Source organism: Cetorhinus maximus, chromosome 33, assembly GCF_964194155.1.
Source record: "Cetorhinus maximus chromosome 33, sCetMax3.hap1.1, whole genome shotgun sequence".
In the NCBI taxonomy this organism is placed as follows: domain Eukaryota; kingdom Metazoa; phylum Chordata; class Chondrichthyes; order Lamniformes; family Cetorhinidae; genus Cetorhinus; species Cetorhinus maximus.
In genome coordinates, this window is record NC_135911.1 from 10,152,261 (window position 1) to 10,172,047 (window position 19,787).

The 19,787-nt window shown below is 46.8% G+C and overlaps 1 protein-coding gene across 1 annotated transcript in view; it reads left to right on the forward strand.

The window, feature by feature from the left end:
* The first annotated feature begins 8,116 nt into the window (after positions 1-8,116).
* The window catches only part of LOC144671668 (uncharacterized), a 36,427-nt gene continuing 24,756 nt past the window's right edge, over positions 8,117-19,787 (forward strand). Inside the window, exons 1-4 of the mRNA XM_078533680.1 lie at positions 8,117-8,232; positions 13,400-13,522; positions 14,912-15,049; positions 18,335-18,475. Coding sequence (XP_078389806.1) covers positions 8,184-8,232; positions 13,400-13,522; positions 14,912-15,049; positions 18,335-18,475 — 451 coding nt within the window. The 5' untranslated portion in view covers positions 8,117-8,183. The remainder of the gene's footprint in view (positions 8,233-13,399; positions 13,523-14,911; positions 15,050-18,334; positions 18,476-19,787) is intronic.

Genomic DNA, 19,787 nt, shown 5'->3' on the forward strand with positions numbered 1-19,787 from the left:
CTGGTGACTCAGTGAATCACAGACCCTCTCCTATTGCCTCTACATAACTTTCCCTCACTCTCTTTCCATCACACATACTCACGCCCTTTCCATTTGTCTCTGTTGATCACTCAAATGCACTCACACTCTCTCTACATGTCTCTCTCTTTCGCTCTTTCTCAACGCACATATTCTCAGGCCCTCTTTCTCTCAGCCTTTCTCTCTCTCCCTTTTTTCCTCTCTCTCTCTCTGTTTATCTCTGCCTCTCTATGTCCCTGTCTCTCTCCCTCACTCTGAATATCTCGTTATCTCTCTGTCTGAATGTCTTACTCCCTCTCTATTTCTCTATCCATCTGCTTCTGTCCCTCCGTGTGTCTTGCTCTCTCTCTCAGTCTCCTCTGCATCTCTCTGTCCCTCTCCCTCTCACTCACCCTGTCTGTCTCTTTTTCTATTGACTGTCTCTCTTTCTCTTTGTTTATACCCGTCACTCTGTCTGCCTGTCTGTATTTCTCTCTCTCTCTCTCTCTGTCCAATAATGATGGGATCGAGCTTGATTGTCATTATCCCAGAGTCAAAGGTCATGAAGTCTTCGGAAAGCAGGCAAAAGAGATTTACCAGGATGGTTCCAGGGACGAGGGAGAGAGGGGAGAAGTTGGGACTGTTTTCCTCAGAGCAGAGAAGGCTACGAGGGCATTTGTTGGAGGTGTTTAAAATCAGGAAGGGGTTAGGTGGAGTAAAGTTAGAGAAAGTGTTTCCAATGGTTGAAGTGTCGGTAACCAGAGGGCACAGGTTTGATCTGATTGGAAAAAGACCCAGAGGTGACACAAGGAAAAATGTTTTTAATCGACGAGTGGTTCAGATTTGGAATGCACTTCCTGATAGGAAACCAAATTCTATAGCAGCACTCAAGAGGGAATTGCATAAACCCTTGAAGGGAAATACATGCATAGGGCTGTGCGGAGAAAGCAGCAAAGTGGGAATAATCGGATAGCTCTGTCAAAGAGCCAGCACAGGCCCGATGGGCTGAATGGCCTCCTTCTGTGTGGCATCATTGTATGATTCTATGAAACTTGTGCTGAAATATTCTCATTCCCGCAACGAGTTGGATCTCACGGCATTGCTTTAGCTCTTGCATCAACTTCGCAAACCCTGAGTGTTAAAAAAATAAACCTGCCAACGTGCGGGGCAAGTTTTTTGCACAGAGGCTAGTGAGTCTCTGGAATTCACTGCCAGAGGAGGCGGTGGAAGCAGGTACGATAGTGGTGTTTAAGAGGCAGCTTGGCAAATACATGAATTGGATGGGAATAGAGGGATACGGACCCCGGAAGTGCAAAATGTTTTAGTTTGACGGGCAATATGATCGGCGCAGGCTTGGAGGGCCGAAGGGCCTGTTCCTGTGCTGTACTTTTCTTTGTTCTTTGTTCTTTGTTTAAAGTCAGTAACTAGAAGGCAAAATGGCTGGAAATACGCTAGAAGCAGAGCCATTCTTCTCCGATCAGGAGAGATTTAAACACTCAAAGAGGACGTGTTTTTTTTAAAGTGCTTCTCCTTGCCTGAAAACTGGTTGGACCGCAAACACTGAACGAAATAAGGTTGCTCCTGCCCCATGGGGGATTTCTCTCTTGACTTTCAGTGCCAGTGATGTTTTGTGACCAACGGTCTGTATGGGCTTAATTCAATCCAACTGTTCTGCACGTCAGGAGCAGCAAGAGCGATGATTGCTCTTGTGGAATGCCTCAGAATGTTGGTGCGATGTTAAAGGCGCTACATAAGTGCAAATCAATATTGTTGCTGTTGGTGCTTTGTGTGCCATCCTTGTTCGATGAATAGCCTAGAGCTTGTGGTGGAGGAATAAAGGGCACAGCTACTTCCTGGAACACCTCAACCATTCCTGTGGTAACAAAAAAGATGCTTCATATTCAAGCATGCAAAGCCTGCGAGATGGGTTTTTCTTAATTTAAATGTGGAGTGGGATAAGCATCAGCTAAGGTGCGATTAAATATTTTAATTTCCTCATTCTCTCGAGGGAAGTTTTTTACTACTGAAAGTGCGATAGACTCAAGGGGTGTTTAGGGATTCGAGCATTGGCTACCAAAACTAGCTGGCTACTCAGCAATAATTTTAAAAATGTCCAATATATGCATAACTTGAGTTATTAGTGACTAAGCCAAATCTACACAAGAAGAAAAAAAATCTCTTCTTCTGTTTAGTTGCTTTGCATTTCCCTGTTAGGGTCTCGAATATTTCCTGCTGACAACCTCCCAGGGTCCTTCACAGCCAATGAAGTGCTTTTCCAAAGTGTTGTCACTGCTGTAATGTAGGAAGCGCAGCAGCCAGTTTGGGCACAGCAAGAGCCCGCGAACACGAAAAATTGGAATGATGCAAGATCGGCCGTCTTCGTGGTGTGGGTTCAGGGATAAGTATCCACCAGGGCCTCTGGGGAGAATGTCCCCTGCTCTCTTTTAAAACAACACCCATGGAATTTTCACGCTCGGCTTGGTTTCATGGCTCATTTTAATCCTTTTGCCATCTATATGTGGTATGTCCTCTGCACCAGTCATGAACCAGTCCCATTCCCCCGTTGGAAGGCAATGAGGAGAGTTAGCATCTAATGACACCAGGTCATTGTAAAGAGGGAGAACAGTTCCTTAAGCTCAATTTGGATATTTCCCATTTGAAAAACCACACCTCCGACTGTGTGGCACCACCTCAGCACATCCTTTGAACACTGCAGTGCAGCCTCAGCACTGACCCTCAGACAATGCAATGCTCCAACTGTACTGTTCCTCCAAGAGTGCAGCACCCCATTGGCTCTGTCGCTTGCGTAGTGCAGCAAAACCCCCAGCACTGACCCTCTGACAGTGCAATGCTCTCTCGGTAATGACCCATTGACAGCGCAGCGTAGCCTTACTACAGACCCTGTGACAGTGCCGTGCTCCCTTGTTACTGACCCACTGACAGGGCAGTGCACCCTCAGTATTGATCCTCTGACAGTGCAGCACTCCCTAGTGCTGACTCTGACAGTGCACCATTCCCTTGGTACTGACCCTCTGACAGTGCAGCATTGCCTCACAACTGACCCTCCAACAGTGCAGCACTCCCTCAGTACTGACCCTCCAACAATGCAGCACTCCCTCAGTACTGACCCTCTGACAGTGCAGCGCTCCCTCAGTACTGACCCTCTGACAGTGCAGCGCTCCCTCACTACTGACCCTCCAACAGTGCAGCACTCCCTCAGTACTGACTCTCGGATAGTACAGCGCTCCCTCAGTACTGACCATCTGACAGTGCAGCACTCCCTCAGTACTGACCCTCTGACAGCATAGCTATAGTTATGAGTTTCTGAACTGCTACCTGATGAAAGAGCAGGGGACATTCTCTATGGTGTGCTGGGTCAGTATTTATCCCTGAAACAATATCAAAAAGCTCTGGCTATCTGAGTGATTGTCACATTGTTATTTATGGGATCTTGCTGTGCTCAGATGGGCTGCCATTTTCCCTACATTGCAACAGTGACTGCACTTCAGAAATAATTCCTTAGCTATAAAGTGCTTTGGAATATCCTGAGGTTGTGAAAGGTTCTATATAAATACAAGACTTTCTCTATCATTCTGTGATGATTCTAAAGGTGAGGGAGGCCTAGAGAGCCACTCGTTGTCCACTCTGGGGTGGGTCATCTCCATTGCCCACCCATGTTATTCAAGATCTTCATGCTAGAACTGTGTGGCAGTCCGGTAAACCTTTCTAAGCACTGGATACGTACCAGCTTAAAGCACAGAAGGAGAAAAATTCTAAGTGTGTGTGAGGGTGAGGAGGGGGGGAGTGGGTGGGGGACAGTGTAGGTACCATCCGTGGTTAACTGAAGTATGAAACTTAAGGATAAGTATATAAAGGCGCAAAGGTGATTGGCAGGTCAGATGATTGGTCAGAAAATAAAGAATGGCAGAGAATGAGCAGTTAATCAGGAAGAAGAACTTAGAGTATGAGAGGAAGCTAGCTAGAAATGTAAAAAGAGATAGCAAGAGTTTTTACAGGTATTTAAAAAGGAAAAGATTAAGCAAAGTGTTCTGTTGAAGGGTCATGAGGACTCGAAACACCAACTGTGCTCTACTTCGCCGATGCTGCCAGACCTGCTGAGTTTTTCCAAGTATTTCTGTTTCTGTTTTCGTTAAGCAAAGTTAGTGTTTGTCCTTTAGAGAGTGACAATGGGGAGTTAATAGCAGATAATACGGAAATGGCGGATGAAATAAACAAATACTTTGCTTTTGTCTTCACTGTCTTCTGTCTATCTCTGTAACCCCCTCCAGCCTTTACAACCCTCCCTATCTCTGTCATCTCCTCCAGCCCCAAAAGCCTCCCTATCTCTGTTACCTCCTCCAGCCCCTACAACTCTCCCTATCTCTGTTACCTCCTCCACCCACTACAATGCCCCCTATCTATCTAACCATTTCTAGCTCCGACAACCCTCCGAGATTTCTGCTCTCCTCCAATTCCGGCCTCTTGACCATCCCCTGATTCCCATCGCTCCACCACTGACGGCCGTGCCTTCAGCTGCCTGGGGCCCTAAACTCTGGAACTCCCTCCCTAAACTCTCCACCTCTCTCTCTCCATTTATAAGACTCTCCTTACAACCTGCCATTTTGACCAAGCTTTTTATCACAGTCATGACATCTCCAGTGGCTCAAAGTCGAATCTTGCTCGATAATTACTCTTTTCTGAAACGCCTTTGGATGTTGTGTTACTTGAAAGGTGCTATATAAATACAAGTCATTGTTGTTGCTTTGTCTTCCATCCTTGTTCGATCAATAGCCTGGGTCTCTGTGATGGACGATAAGGTGTGCAGGTCATTCCTGGGACATTTCAACCTCTCCTGTTGGGACAAAGAAGACGCTTAATATTCAGGGAGGCAAAGCTCGTGAGATGGAATTTTTCCTAAGTGTGGTGGGTTATGCCCCAATTAAGAGGAGTAATTATATATTTTAATTTCCTCATTCTCTCTGGAGGAACCTGTATTGCTACCAAGAGATTAATGTTTTCAGGGGATGTTTGGGGATTTTTCACTTTGACCAAATCAGGTGGCTTGTTACCGAATCTATCTGGCAACTAGTCAGTAAAAAAACACAAAGGCATAACTTAAATTATTGGTGACTGAGCCAAACCTACATAAACTATTCTCATGGATAGTTGCTTTGCATTTCCCCTGTCAGGGCTTTCGATATTTCCTGCTGGGGACCTTCCAGAGTTCTGCACTTTCAAGGAAGTGTTTTCCTGAAGTGTCATCGCTGTCGTAATGTCAGAGACACAGCAGCCAGTCTGAGCACAGCAAGCTCCCGCAAACAGCAATGTGACAATGACCCACATCGTTTCCTTTTGTGACGTTGGTTCAGGGATAACTATTGGGCAGGACACCGGGGAGAGCTCCCCCTGTGCTTTTTTGGCAACAAGACAATGGGATCTTCCAAGCCCTGGTGGGAAGGCAGACGAGGCATTTGTTCCATCTTCCATCTGAACTCTGCTACCTTCTGTGTGCGGTGCAGTCTCCGGCCCAGTCACAAAGCAGGCCAGTTCCCACTGCAAGACAATGAAAAGAGTTAAGTCCTAAAGGCACCAGGTCATTGTTCAAAAAACATAAACGGTTCTGTACGCTCAACCTTATCATTTTTCATCCAAACGTTCACATCTCCGACAGTATAGCACCCCCTCAGTGCAGTGTTTCCAAGAATGCAGTACCAATTCAGCACTGACTCTCAAATAGTGAAGCACTGCCTCTGCACAGACACGCTGACCCTCTGACAGTGCAGCACCCCCTCAGTACTCACCCTCTGACAGTGCAGCACTCCCTCAATACTGACCCTCTAACAGTGCACCACTCCCTCAGTACTGACTCTCTGAGAGTGCAGCACTCCCTCAGTATTGACCCTCCGACAGTGTATCACGCCCTCAGTGCTGAGCCTCTGGCAGTGCATTGCTCCCTCACTACAGACCCTCCAACAGTGCACCACTCCCTCAGTACTGACTCTCTGAGAGTGCAGCACTCCCTCAGTACTGACCCTCCAACAGTGCAGCACTCCCTCAATACTGACCCTCCAACAGTGCACCACTCCCTCAGTACTGACTCTCCGACAGTGCAGCACTCCCTCAGTACTGACCCTCCGACAGTGCAGCACTCCCTCAGTACTGACCCTCCAACAGTGCAGCACTCCTTCAATGCTGAGCCTCAGAAAGTGCAGTACTTCCTCAATGCTGACCTTCCGATAGTGCAGCACTCCTTTGGTACTTATCCTGCAACAGTGCAGTGTTCCCCCCATTACTCGCACTGGGAAAGTCAGCCTGGATTCTGTGCTGAGCTCTCTGCAGTGAAACTTATATCCGTGACTTCCTGTCTTAACTCAGGGCGAGAGAGGGAGAGAGCGGGAACTGGGAATTTGAACACTTTAGAAGTTCAGAGATCCATTGTGAAAAGCAGTCACCCTGCAGATGAGGCACAGAATGGGTTAGATAGGGTGAAAATGAATATCGAGCAAAAGAGATTTATATTGATATGGTGCCTTCATACTGAAAGACGTCGAAGGCTGAGTGAATAAAATGGGACCAGGAAACACAGGATAGCAACCTGAAGGAGGAGATAGAGGAGGGATGACCCCAAGCTCAGTGAAAGTGGAGAGATTTAAGGAGCATCTTGAAGAAGAGAGCGAGAGGGAGAGGGAGAGGGAGAGAGCTGGCGAGGCTTAGGGAGGGACTTCCAGAGCTTATGGCTCGAGGCAGCTGAAGGCACAACTGCCAGAAGTGGAGTGAATGAAATCAGGAGTGTGCAAGAGGCCAGAGACAGAGGAACCATCAATTCGAAATGATTGGGGTATCAGTTGCTGAGAAGCTGTCAGTCAAGGACTTTGGAGAGGAAAGGGAGGCTGGAGATGGATTAATTCGCTTTCAAGGAGTTGGGGGCCATTTGCGTAATGGGGTGCAGATGGCAGAATAGAGAGGGGGAGGGTCAGTACCTGAGCTGTGGGGACTACTTAGAATGCCAGCTAACATGGAGACTAACAGGATAGGAAGTTGGAGTGGTCTTGGTTCAATGTAAATAGAGTCAAGGGAGCAGAGGGTGAGTCTGAGGCACAAGATGATCTCGGAGGGTGGGGGTGGGGGTGGGGGTGGGGGTGGGGTGGGGGATGCACCACGGGAGATGTAAGCAGCCAGGGTTGAGGAGGTGAGCCAGTTTTGGAAAGGAGGTGGGCAGGGGAGTGGGGGGGTGGGGGGTGGGGCAGATATCTCCCACATCATGCATTGTCATCAAGTTCGGAAGTGGGATTTAAACCCACAGCTTCAGGTCTAGAGGCACTAGCTCTGAACCACAAGACCTCACTCACAGCAGTGTTAGGTTTTCCACACCTTTCCCCTGCCACATCTGAGAGTGGGGTTGTGGACTTGGTGATAAATTCGGAGCGTCTTTGTGTTGTGGTCTCATACCCAGTAGGAACGGCAGATAGGCTGTCCCAGGCACCTGCCTTTAAATAGAGAGAGAGAGAGAGAGAGAGAGAATGAAAGAACAAGAGAAAGAGAGAGGGAGAGAGAGAGACATTCATGGCCCTAGTCAGACATTGGGGTTAAAGTGATTGACCAAAATCTCTTTACAGGACCTCAGTCAAATAAGCCACTATTTCCAACAGTTGGGCTCTTTCTGTGCCTTGGTCAAAGATGTCAAACCTGGCCATGAAGTGCTCACTGAAGGACATTTCCCTGAGCAGATTAATGTTGCTGCTCCTACCCAGTAACCAAAGAAGGGCCTTACCTGGCATTCTGAAAAAATTGATAGAAATTATACATGGATAAAGAGTTGATCAGAGCAATGGTAATGCAGGAGATGTGGGGACGGTTTTGAGATACATCCCCAGTGCTCACTCCCTGAACCCCAGTTTCTTCTGGATGAATTCCAGCCGTCAACCACCCCCACCCCAGTTTCATTGCCTCCAGATTCCACCAGCAGTTGCCTCCTGGCTGGGAAATTACAGTGGACCTTTGCCAAAAAATCATCAGTTGACACGTCTTTAACAAAATGGTGGGACCTTACATGGATTCTGGCTCATATTCCATTAATTTGTTTTTCGTATTTCTCATTATGTCACGGAGGCTATAAATGTAAAGACAACCCTTTATTTTTAGCAGATCCACCAGGTCTTGAGGTCCAGAGGGAGATAAAGGAGAAAATGAAGATGTTACCTGGAGCAGTGCTTTTCGCAGCCTTGGTCACAGAAGGTAAGGTTACTATTCAGTCACCAGGTATTCCCAATCCCTACACAGCCTCTCATTTTATACTTCTGACCAAGAAACAGTGATTATTCTGATAACAGACACATTGCAAAGAAGGATGTTGTTGGCTTCAAGTTAAGTGTTGTACTTGAGCCAAACAAAGAGTGTGAAGGTGGTATTTGGGTTGTACTTTGTCAAGTATTACAGTGTTCCTATGTTTTATTACAGAAACATTGTGGCAAGTATCTGGTGTTCCTGTGTGTTTATTATAGAGTGAGATTCCCACTGGGGAGTGAGTGTTGGTGTGTTTTATTACAGAGTGATATCCCCATTGGGGAGTGAGTGTTGGTGTGTTTTATTACAGAGTGATATCCCCATTGGGGAGTGAGTGTTGGTGTGTTTTATTACAGAGTGATATGCCCATTGGGGAGTGAGTGTTGGTGTGTTTTATTACAGAGTGATATCCCCATTGGGGAGTGAGTGTTGGTGTGTTTTATTACAGAGTGATATGCCCATTGGGGAGTGAGTGTTGGTGTGTTTTATTACAGAGTGATATCCCCATTGGGGAGTGAGTGTTGGTGTGTTTTATTACAGAATGATATCCCCATTGGGGAGTGAGTGTTGGTGTGTTTTATTACAGAGTGATATGCCCATTGGGGAGTGAGTGTTGGTGTGTTTTATTACAGAGTGATATCCGCATTGGGGAGTGAGTGTTGATGTGTTTTATTACAGAGTGATATCCCCATTGGGGAGTGAGTGTTGGTGTGTTTTATTACAGAGTGATATACAGTGCTCATCAGGTTCAAGGCCTGTTAATGCCACATTGAGAATTGCCCACTTCGTGTTGTTCAGTGTTTCAACACGGGGGGGGAGCAATTCAGCCCTACTTCACCAAGTGCTGAGAACAGCAGGCAATTATTTTGCACTCGTTGTGGCTTGAAGCAGCGCAGGAGGAGTCAGCATGCATATGGAATGGATAGGCACTCGGTCAAAGTGATTGTCATTCTCAATAAGGGTACATGTGCATGCGTGTGTGTACCTTGGTTGAAGAGGTAGTGTGCGAGTGGGAATGTTTGTGCTTGTGTGAAAAATTATGTCTGTAAGTGTGAAGGCATGTAGCTATTTTCTCACTTGTATCTCTAGGTGAGCGTGCAGTACTTTCAGCACCTTTGCAATCGCAGTTCAGTGCAGTGCGGGCTCTTGCTTTGGCATGGCTACGCCCTCCTGCTGCACCCCCTGCTGGATAGTGTGCGACTTTGCAGGTGTAGAGCGAGGTTCCCATCAAGGCCAGAGACCCCATCTGCGGACTGGAAGGAGTTAAAAGTCCCATGGAGAAATCCTTTGTTTCAGTGTCCATTTCTTCAGCTTCTTTTAGACTTGGTGTGAATGGGAGAATGGGCATTGGTTTCAATCTTACAGCCCTATCCTTGACTGTATCCATCAGGCTCAAAGAGCCATATGGCCAACTTCTGTTCCTCTACTGTCATGCTGCAGAGAGGCAGGTCATTGGAGTGATCAGGTGTAGAAACTCTGGCTGAACGGAAGAACATCAGAAATATGAATCGGTCATATGGTCCCTTGTGCCCGCTCAGGCATTCAATAAAATCATGGCTGATCTTCTGTCTCAACTCCACTCTCCCGCCTTATCCCCATATCCCTTGATGTCCTCTGAGCCGAAATATTTTTCGATCTCAGTCTGGAACTCACTCAACAACTGAGTGTCTACAGCCGTCTGGAGTAGAGAATTCCAAAGATTCACAACCCTCTTGAGTGAAGAAATTTCTCTTCATCTCAGTCCAAAATGGCTGACCCCTTATCCTGAGACAGTGACCACCCCACCCCGGCCCCTGGCAATTCTATATTCACCAGCTGAGGCGAGTGGCGGGGGTGAAAATGGCCTCTCTGCATCAACCATGTCACCCCCTCTAAGAATTTTATACATTCCAATGAGGTCACCTCTCATTCTTCTAAACTCCACAGATTATAGGCTTCATTTCCCATAGGACAAAGCTCTCCTGTCAGGAATCAATGTCGTGAATCTCTGTTGCGTTCCCACTAAGGTAAGTATATTCTTCCTTACGTGCTAAGACCAGACCTGTTCACAGAGTTCCAGGTTTGGTCTCAGCATTGCCCTGTATAATTGCAGCAAGACATCCTCACTCATGAGCATAAACTCCAAACCCTCTTGCAATGAAGGCTGACTTCCCTTTGCTCTCTAGCCGAGGTTCACTGATGTGATGTGTAGAGTCCACATGGCAATTCTGACTGGCTAACTCAGTACAAACCAATGATGCAGTGGGGACCCTCCTGGTGTTATGTAGGTCGGACCCCCTATTAAAGTCTCTTACTCAGTCTCACGCTGCCTCACAGACTAGTCAAGCAACAGCCTGACATAGTCATCTTCACGAATTCATACCTTACAGATCATGTCCCAGACACCACCATCCCTGGGTATTTCCTGTCCCACCGGCGGGACAGACCCAGGAGAGGTGGTGGCACAGTGGGATACAGTCAGGAAGGAGTTGCCCTGGGAGTCCTCAACATCAGTTCCGAACCCCATGAAGTCTCATGGCATCAGGTCAAACATGAGCAAGGAAATCTCCTGCTGATTACCACATACCACCCTCCCTCAGCTGATGAATCAGTGCACCTCCATGTTGAACACCATTTGGAGGAAGCACTGAGGGTGGTAAGGGTGCAGAATGTACTCTGGGTGGGGGACTTCAATGTCCATATCAAGAGTGGCTCGGTAGCACCACTACTGACCAAGCTTGCTGAGTCATAAAGGACATAGCTGCTCGACTGGGTCTGCGGCAGGTGTTGAGGGAACCAACAGGAGGGAAAAACATGCTTGACTTCATCCTCACCAACCTGCCTGCATCTGTCCATGACAGTATCGGTAGGAGTGACCACCTCACAGTCATTGTGGAGACAAAGTCCCACTTTCACATTGAGGATACTCTCCATCATGTTGTGCGGTGCTACCACCGTGCTATATGGGATAGGTTTTGAACAGATCTAGCAACTCAAGACTGGGTATCCATGAGGTGCTGTGGGCCATCAGCAGCAGCAGAATTGTACTCGAGCACAATCTGTAACCTCATGGCCTGGCATATCCCCAACTCTACCATTAGCATCAAGCCAGGGGTTCAGCCCTGGTTCAATGAAGAGTGCAGGGGGGCGTGCCAGGAGCAGCACCAGGCATACCTAAAATTGAGGTATCAAACTGGTGAAGCTATAACACAGGACACCTTGTGTGCCAAACAGTATAAGGAGCAAGTGATAGACGGGGCTAAGCAATCCCACAACCAATGGATCAGACCTAAGTCCTTCAGTCTTGCCACATCCAGCCATGAATGGTGGTGGACAATTAAACAACTCACTAGAGCAGGAGGCTCCACAAATATCCCCATCCTCAATGATGGGGGAGCCCAGCACATCAGTGCAAAAGATAAGGCTGAAGCATTTTCTACAATCTTCAGCTAGAAGTGCTGAGTGGATGATCCATCTTGGCCTCCTCCGGAGATTCCCACCATCACAGATGCCAGTCTTCAGCCAATTCGATTCACTCCATGTGATATCAAGAAATGGCTGAAGGTACTGGATACTGCAAAGGCTATGGGCCCTGACAATGTTCCAGCAATAGTACTGAAGACTTGTGCTCCAGAACTTGCCGCACTTTTAACCAAGCTGTTCCAGTGCAGCTATCACATTGGCATCTACCCGGCTATGTGGAAAATTGCCCAGGTAGGTCCTGTACACAAAAAGCAGGACAAATCCAACCCGGCCAATTACTGCCCCATCAGTCTACTCTCGATCATCAGTATAGTCATGGAAGGGGTCACCGACAGTGTTTTCAAGTGGCACTTGCTTACCATTAACCTGCCCACTGATGCCCAGTTTGGGTTCCACCAGGGCCACTCAGCTCCTGACCTCATTACAGCCTTGGTTCAAACATGGACAAAAGAACTGAACTCCCGAGGTAAGGTGAGAGTGATTGCCCTTGACATCAAGGCCACATTTGACCAATTGTAGCAACAAGGAGCCCTGGCAAAACTGGAGTCAATGGGAATCAGGGGGAAAGCTCTCCATTTGTTGAAGTCCTACTTAGCACAAAGGAAGTTGGTTGTGGTTGTTGGAGGTCAGTCTTCTCAGCTCTAGGATATCACTGCAGGAGTTTCTTAGGGTAGTGTCCTCGGCCCAACTATCTTCAGCTGCTTCATTAATGACCTTCCTTACATCATAAGGTCAGAAGTGGGCATGTTCGCTGATGGTTGCACAATGTTGAGCACCATTTGCAACTCCTCAGATACTGAAGCATTCCATGTCCAAATGCAGCAAGACCTGGACAATACCCAGGCTTGAGCTGACAAGTGGCAAATAACATTCGTGCCACACAAGAGCCAGGCGTTGACCATCTCCAACAAGAGAGAAGCTAACCATCATCCCTTGACATGCACTGGCATTACCATCACTGAATCCCCCATTATCAACATCCTGGGGGTTACCATTGACCAGAAACTATACTTGACTAGCCATATAAATACTGTGACTACAAGAGCAGGTCAGAGGCTAGGAATCCTGCGATGAGTAACTCACCTCCTGACCCCCTCAAAGCCTGTCCACATGGCACAAGTCAGGAGTGCGATGGAATACTCTCCACTTGCCTGGATGAGTGCAGCTCCCACAATACCAAAGAAGCTTGACACCATCCAGGACAAAGTAGCACACTTGATTGGCTATTAACGTTCACTCCCTCCACCACCGACGCACAGTAGTAGCAGTGTGTACCATCTACAAGATGCACTGCAGGAATTCACCAACGCTCCTTAGACAGCACCTTCCAAACCCACAACCACTACCATCTAGAAGGACAAGGGCAGCAGACACATGGGGACACCACCAACTGAAAGTTCCCCACCAAGCCACATACCATTCTCACTTGAAAATATATTGGCCATTACTTCACTGTAGCTGGGTCAAAATCCTGGAACTCCCTCCCTAACAGCACTGTGGGTGTACCTACACCACATGGACTGCAGCGGTTCAATAAGGGTGCTCTCCACCACCTTCTCAAGGGTAATTAGGGATGGGCAATCAATGCTGGCCTAACCAGCGACACCCACATCCCAAAACTGAGTTAAAATAAACTTTTCCTCTTTTGTCCCTACAGGTTGCTCATTGATTTGTCACAGATGTAATAGTCTTACTGGCAGCTGTGCATTAAACACCACAACTGAATGTAACAGAACGATCCATTCAACATGCAGATCGATCAGTGTTAATGAAGTCTTTGGTAAGTGCTGTGCAATCTTTGGTGTTTTGCTTTCACTACACGGCAACAGCAACTTGCATTTATATAGCGCCTTTAATGTAGCAAAACATACCAAAGGACCTCACAGGAGTGTGACCAAATAAAAATCTGACACTGAGCCATAGAGTGAGATATAGCACACTTGAACAAAATCTCAGTCAAAGAGATAGGTTTTAAGGAGCATCTTAAAGGAGTGACAGAGGGTCGGAGAGGTTTAGGGAGGGAAATCAAAAGGTCAAGGCCCAGTCAGCTGAAGGCATGGCCGCCAATGGTGGGGCAATGCAAATTGGGGAATGCTCAAGAGGCCAGAATTGGAGGAATGCAGAGATCCCGGAGGGTTGTGGGGCTGGAGGAGGTTACAGGGATAGGGAGGGTTGTAGGGTCTGGAGGAGGTTGCAGAAATAGGGTGGGTTGTAGGGGCTGGAGGAGGTTACAGAGATAGGGAGGGTTGTGGGGCTGGAGGAGGTTACAGAGATAGGGAGGGTTGTAAGGGCTGGACGAGGCTACACAGATAGGGAGGGTTGTCGGGCTGGAGGAGGTTACAGAGAAAGGGAGGGTTGTGGGGCTGGAGGAGGTTACAGAGATAGGGAGGGTTGTAGGTACTGGAGGAGGTTACAGACATAGGGAGAGCTGTAGGGTTGGAGGAGGTTGCAGAGATAGAGAGGGTTTTGGAGCTGGAGGGGGTTACAGAAATAGGGAGGGTTGCAGGGATTGGAGTAGATGGCAGAAATTGGGTGGGTTGTATGGGCTAAAGGAGGTTACAGGGATGGTGAGAGTTGTAGGTACTGGAGGAGGTTACAGAGATGGGGAGGGTTTTGGGTACTGGAGAAGGCTACAGAGATAGGGAGGGTTGTGGGGCTGGAGGAGGTTACAGAGGTGGGGAGGGTTGTAGGTACTGGAGAAGGTTACAGAGATAGGGAGGGTTGTGGGGCTGGAGGAGGTTACAGGAATAGGAAGGGTTGTAGGGGCTGGAGGAGGTTGCAGAAATAGGGTGGGTTGTAGGGGTTGGAGAAGGTTACAGAGATAGGGAGGGTTGTGGGGCTGGAGGAGGTTACAGAGATAGGGAGGGTTGTAGGTACTGGAGGAGGTTACAGAGATAGGGAGGGTTGTAGGGGTTGGAGAAGGTTACAGAGATAGGGAGGGTTGTAGGGGTTGGAGAAGGTTACAGAGATAGGGAGGGTTGTAAGGGCTGGACGAGGCTACACAGATAGGGAGGGCTATTGGGGCTGGAGGAGGCAACAGAGATAGCAGGTGCAATGCAAATTCGCCAGAATGATGCCAAGCCTAAAAGGGCTCGTTGATGTTTACAGGATGTGCAGAGTTGCAGTGACTCATATTCGTGATCTAATGTGGTGTGATTTGTTCTGTTAGGTTTTGCACGATCTAATTACCTTCTGAATGGCTGTGGAAACTGTTTTGGCCTCATTTCCTTCAGCAGTGGAATTTTATCCAGCTACGTGCACACAATGTGCTGCAGCTCCAGCCTGTGCAACGATGATGTTGTTCCAGGTAAGACATTGACCAGCACCAATAGTAGTAGGAGGGGTATGATCAGGAGCCCTGCGTGCTCATGCTGTATCTCACTTAATTCACCTCTGGCCATGGAACTAATTGCAATGACCATCTGGGATTTATTGTTTTCCAAATTGATGTTGAGGAATAAATATTGAACCAAGGCACTTATCGCATTTACCTGAAAGGGCAGATGGAACCTGCAGATTCCCATCTGGAGAGCACAAGAGCTTTTCATGGAAGTTTCAGTGTCCTGATTTCTAGACAGGGACTTGAATCCACAACCTGCTGATTTCAAGGTACAATTGCATTCCACTGAGCCGCAGGTGACTCCAGCTTGCTTGTCTCGCTATTTCTTTTATCTCTGAGCCATTTGATTCCCTCACAAAGATGTTCACTGTTCTCTGATGTTCTGTTTGTACCCATGATTTGCCCGTTCCCCCCCTCCCTTCCCCTCTCGCTTTTGTTAACGAACATATGAACAAGGAGCAGGAATAGGCCATTCAGCCCCTCGAGCCTGCTCCGCCATTTATTAAGATCGTGGCTCAAGATAGTAACCTGAAATCTGCATCCCGCCTACCCCTGATAACCTAGCACCCCCTTTCTTACCAAGAATCTATCCACCTCCGCCTTAAAAATATTCAAAGACTCTGCTTCCACCGCCTTTACAGGAAGAGAGTTCCAAAGACTCACGACCCTCTGGGTGAAAAAATTTTACCTCATCTCCGTTTTAAATTGGCGACTCCTTATTTTTTAACAGTGGCCCCTAGTTCTAGATTCTTCCACAAGAGGAATCATTCTCTCCACATCCACCCTGTCAAGACCCCTCAGGATCTTATATGTTGCAATCAAGTTGCCTCTTACTCTTCTAAACTCCAGTGGACACAAGCCTAGTCTGTCCAACCTTTCCTCATAAGCCAACCCACCCATTCCAGGTATTAGTCTGGTAAACCTTCTCTGAACTGTTCCAATGCATTTACGTCCTTCCTTAAATAAGGTGACCAATACTGTGCACGGTACTCCAGATGTGGTCTCACTAGTGCTCTGTACAACTGAAGTGTAACCTCCCTACTTTTGTATTCAATTCCCCTCACAATAAATGATAACATTCTATTAGCTTTCCTAATTACTTGCTGTACCTGCATACTAGCCTTGTGCAATTCATGCACTAGGACACCCAGATCCCTCTGCATCTCAGAGCTTTGTAATCTCTCACCATTTAGATAATATGCTTCTCTTTATTCTTCCTGCCAAAATGGGCAATTTCACATTTTCCCACATTAAACTCCATCTGCCAGATCTTTGCCCACTCACTTAAACTATCTATATCTGTTTGTAACCTCCTTACATCCTCTTCACAACTTACTTTTCTACCTATCTTTGTGTCATCAACAAATTTGGCCACCATCCCTTCAATCCCTTCATTCAAGTTATTCATATAAATTGTAAAAAGTAGATGTTTCAGCACTGATCCTTGTGGCACGCCACTCATTACATCCTGCCAACCAGAAAAAGGCCCATTTATGCCTACTCTCTGCTTCCTGTTAGCCAGCTAATCTTCTATCCATGCCAATATGTTAACCCCTCTACCATGAGCTTTTATTTTCTGCAATAATCCTTGATGTGGCACTTTATCAAATGCCTTCTGAAAATCTAAATATGGTACATCCACTGGTTCCCCTTTATCCACAGCACATTTTATTCCTCAAAGAACTCCAATAAGTTGATTAAACATGATTTCCCTTTCACAAAACCATGTTGACTCTGCCTGATGACCTTGAGCTTATCCAAGTGCCCTGCTATAACTTCTTTAATAATAGCTTCTAACATTTTCCTTATGACAGATATTAAGCTAACTGGACTGTAGTTTCCCACTTTCTGTCTCCCTCTCTTTTTGAATAATGGAGTTACATTTGCTATCTTCCAACGTGATGGGACCTCCCCTGAATTTAAGGAGTTTTGGAAAATTAAAACCAACACATCAACTGTCTCACTGGACACTTCTTTTAAGACCCTAGGATGAAGTCGATCAGGACTTGGGCTTGGGCCCACAGCTCCAACAATTTACTCAGTATTTCTTCTCTGGTGACTGTAATTTTCCTGACTTCCTTTCCCAATTCCATTTCCTGGTTTATAGCAGCTTCTGGGGTGTTACTTGTATCCCCTATAGTGAAAACTGATGCAAGATACCTGTTCAATCCATCTCCTTGTTCTCCATTATCAATTCTCCAGGCTCACTTTCTATAGGACCAACGCTTACTTTGTTAACTCTTTTCTTTTTTAAATATTTATAAAAACTCTTACTATGTGTTTTTATATTTCTAGCTAGCTTTCTCTCATACCCTTATTTTTCCCTCCTTATTAGCCTTTTAGTAATTATTTGCTGTTCCTTATATTCTGTCCAATCTTCTGGGCTTCCACCTATCTTTGCACAATGATATGCTTATTCTTTAAGTTTAATACTGTCTTAAACCTTTCTAGTTAACCACGGATGGTATGTCCATCCCATGGACTTTTTCTTATTCATTGGAATGTATCTATTCTGTGCTTTCTGAAATATCCCCTTAAATATTAGCCACTGCATCTCTATTTACCTATCCTTTAATCTAATTTGCCCCTGAAGAGATCCGTCTGTTCCCTGGGCATCAGGTCAATATATTAATTTTTGTCTTTTCCCTTTGTAGATTCACTGAGTTTCCAGCAAATGCTTTGTCCTATCATAGAAAGGTTACAACACAGAAGGAGGCTATCTGGCCCATCATGTCTTTGCTGGCTGTCTGCAACAGTAACTCAGCTAGTCCCACTCCCCCACCTTCTCTCCTTGGTCCTTCAATTTTTTTCCCCTTCAGATAATGATCCAATTCTCTTTTGAAAGCCACAGATAAATCTGCCTCCCCCACACTCTCGGGTAGCGCATTGCAGATTCTAGCCACTGGCTGCGTGTAAAAGTTTCTCCTCACGTCTCCGTTGCTTCTTTTACTAATCCCCTTAAATCTGTGTCCCTCTAGTTCTCGATCCTACCAACAATGGAAACAGTTTCTCCCTATCCACTCTGTCCAGACCCCTCATGATTTTAAATACCTCTATCAAAATCTCCTCTCAACTTCCTCTTCTACAAGGAGAACAGGCCCAGCTTCTTCAATCTATCCCTGTAACTGAGGCCCTAAGTGCCCATTAATGAGCGTGGGGCCCTGTGTGTTTTTTTGGGTGGTGTTTGATGCTTTGAAAAATTCTGAAGAGTGGAACAGGACCGGTTAATATTACTGTCTGTTTGCATTCCAGACATAGAGAACAGCACACTGAAAGGCCTGGAATGTCATGGATGTTTAGCTGTTAATGGGACCTGTACCAATGTGCTGCCCATAGTGAAATGCAGAGGAGAACAAGATCACTGTGTCCACACTTCAGGCCTACTGCAAGGGGGTGGGTTCAACTCTTTACTCACCATTTTACTGAGTGATATAAAAATGCTGGCAGAAAGTGCAGAATATGTGGAACTTTACAGCACAGAAAGAGGTCATTCGGATCAACTGCACAGTGCTGGTGTTCATGGTCCACGTGAGGCTTCTCCCACACCCTTACCCTATCAACATATTCCTTTCTCCCTCATGTGTTTATCCGCTTTCCCCCTAAATTGTCCCAACTGCTCTGTTAATGAGTTCCACAATCTCACCAATCCCTGGGTGAAGAGGTCTTACAAAAAAGCAGATTTGCAAGGATGATGCCAGAATCAAAATAAGATACCACCATCAGGAAATGCTGAACAGGCTGGGGCTCTTTCCTCTAGAATGGGGAAGGCCGCGGTGGTGACCCGATAGAGGTCTTTCAAATTGTGAAGGGGTTTCAATTTGGTGGACGAGAAGAAAATATTATCACTTGGTGGCGGGAGATCAAAACTAGGGACCATCAATATAAGATTGGTTGAAGATAGTTGCATGTGTTTCAGCCAGAGGTGCCAGGTGGACGATCCATCTCAGCCTCGTCCGGAGGTCCTCAGCATCACAAATGCCAGTCTTCAGCCAATTCGATTCACTCCGCGTGATATCATGGAATGGCTGAAGGCACTGGACACTGTAAAGGCTCTGGGCCCTGACAATATTCCGTCAAATGTACAGAAGACTTGTGCTCCAGAACTAGTCATGGCCCTAGCCAAGGCATTCTGGTACAGCTACAACACTGGCTGTGAAAAATTGCCCAGGTATGTATTGTACACAAAAAGCGGGACAAATTCAACCTGGCCAATTACCGCACCATCAGCCTACTCTTGATCATCAGCAAAGTGATGCAAGGCATCGTCGACAGTACAATGAAGCGGCGCTTACTCAGCAATAATCTGCTCACTGACACTCAGTTTGGGTTCTGCCAGGGTCACTCAGGTCCATATCTCGTTACAGCCTTGGTAGGGACATGGACAAAACAGCTGAATTCCCGAGGTGAGGTGAGAATGACTGCCCTTGACATCAAGGCAACAATTTGACCAAGTGTGGCATCAAGGAGCCCGAGCAAAACTCGAGTCAGTGGGAATCAGAGGGAAAACTCTCCGCTGGTTGGAGTTATTCCGAGCTCAAAGGAAGATGGTTGTGGTTGTTGGAGGTCAGTCATCTCAGTTCCAGGACATCACTGCAGGAGTTCCTCAGGGTAGTGTCCTCAGCCCAAGAACCTTCAGCTGCTTCATCAATGACCTTCCTTCCATCATAAGGTCAGAAGTGGGGATGTTCAATGATGATTGCACAAT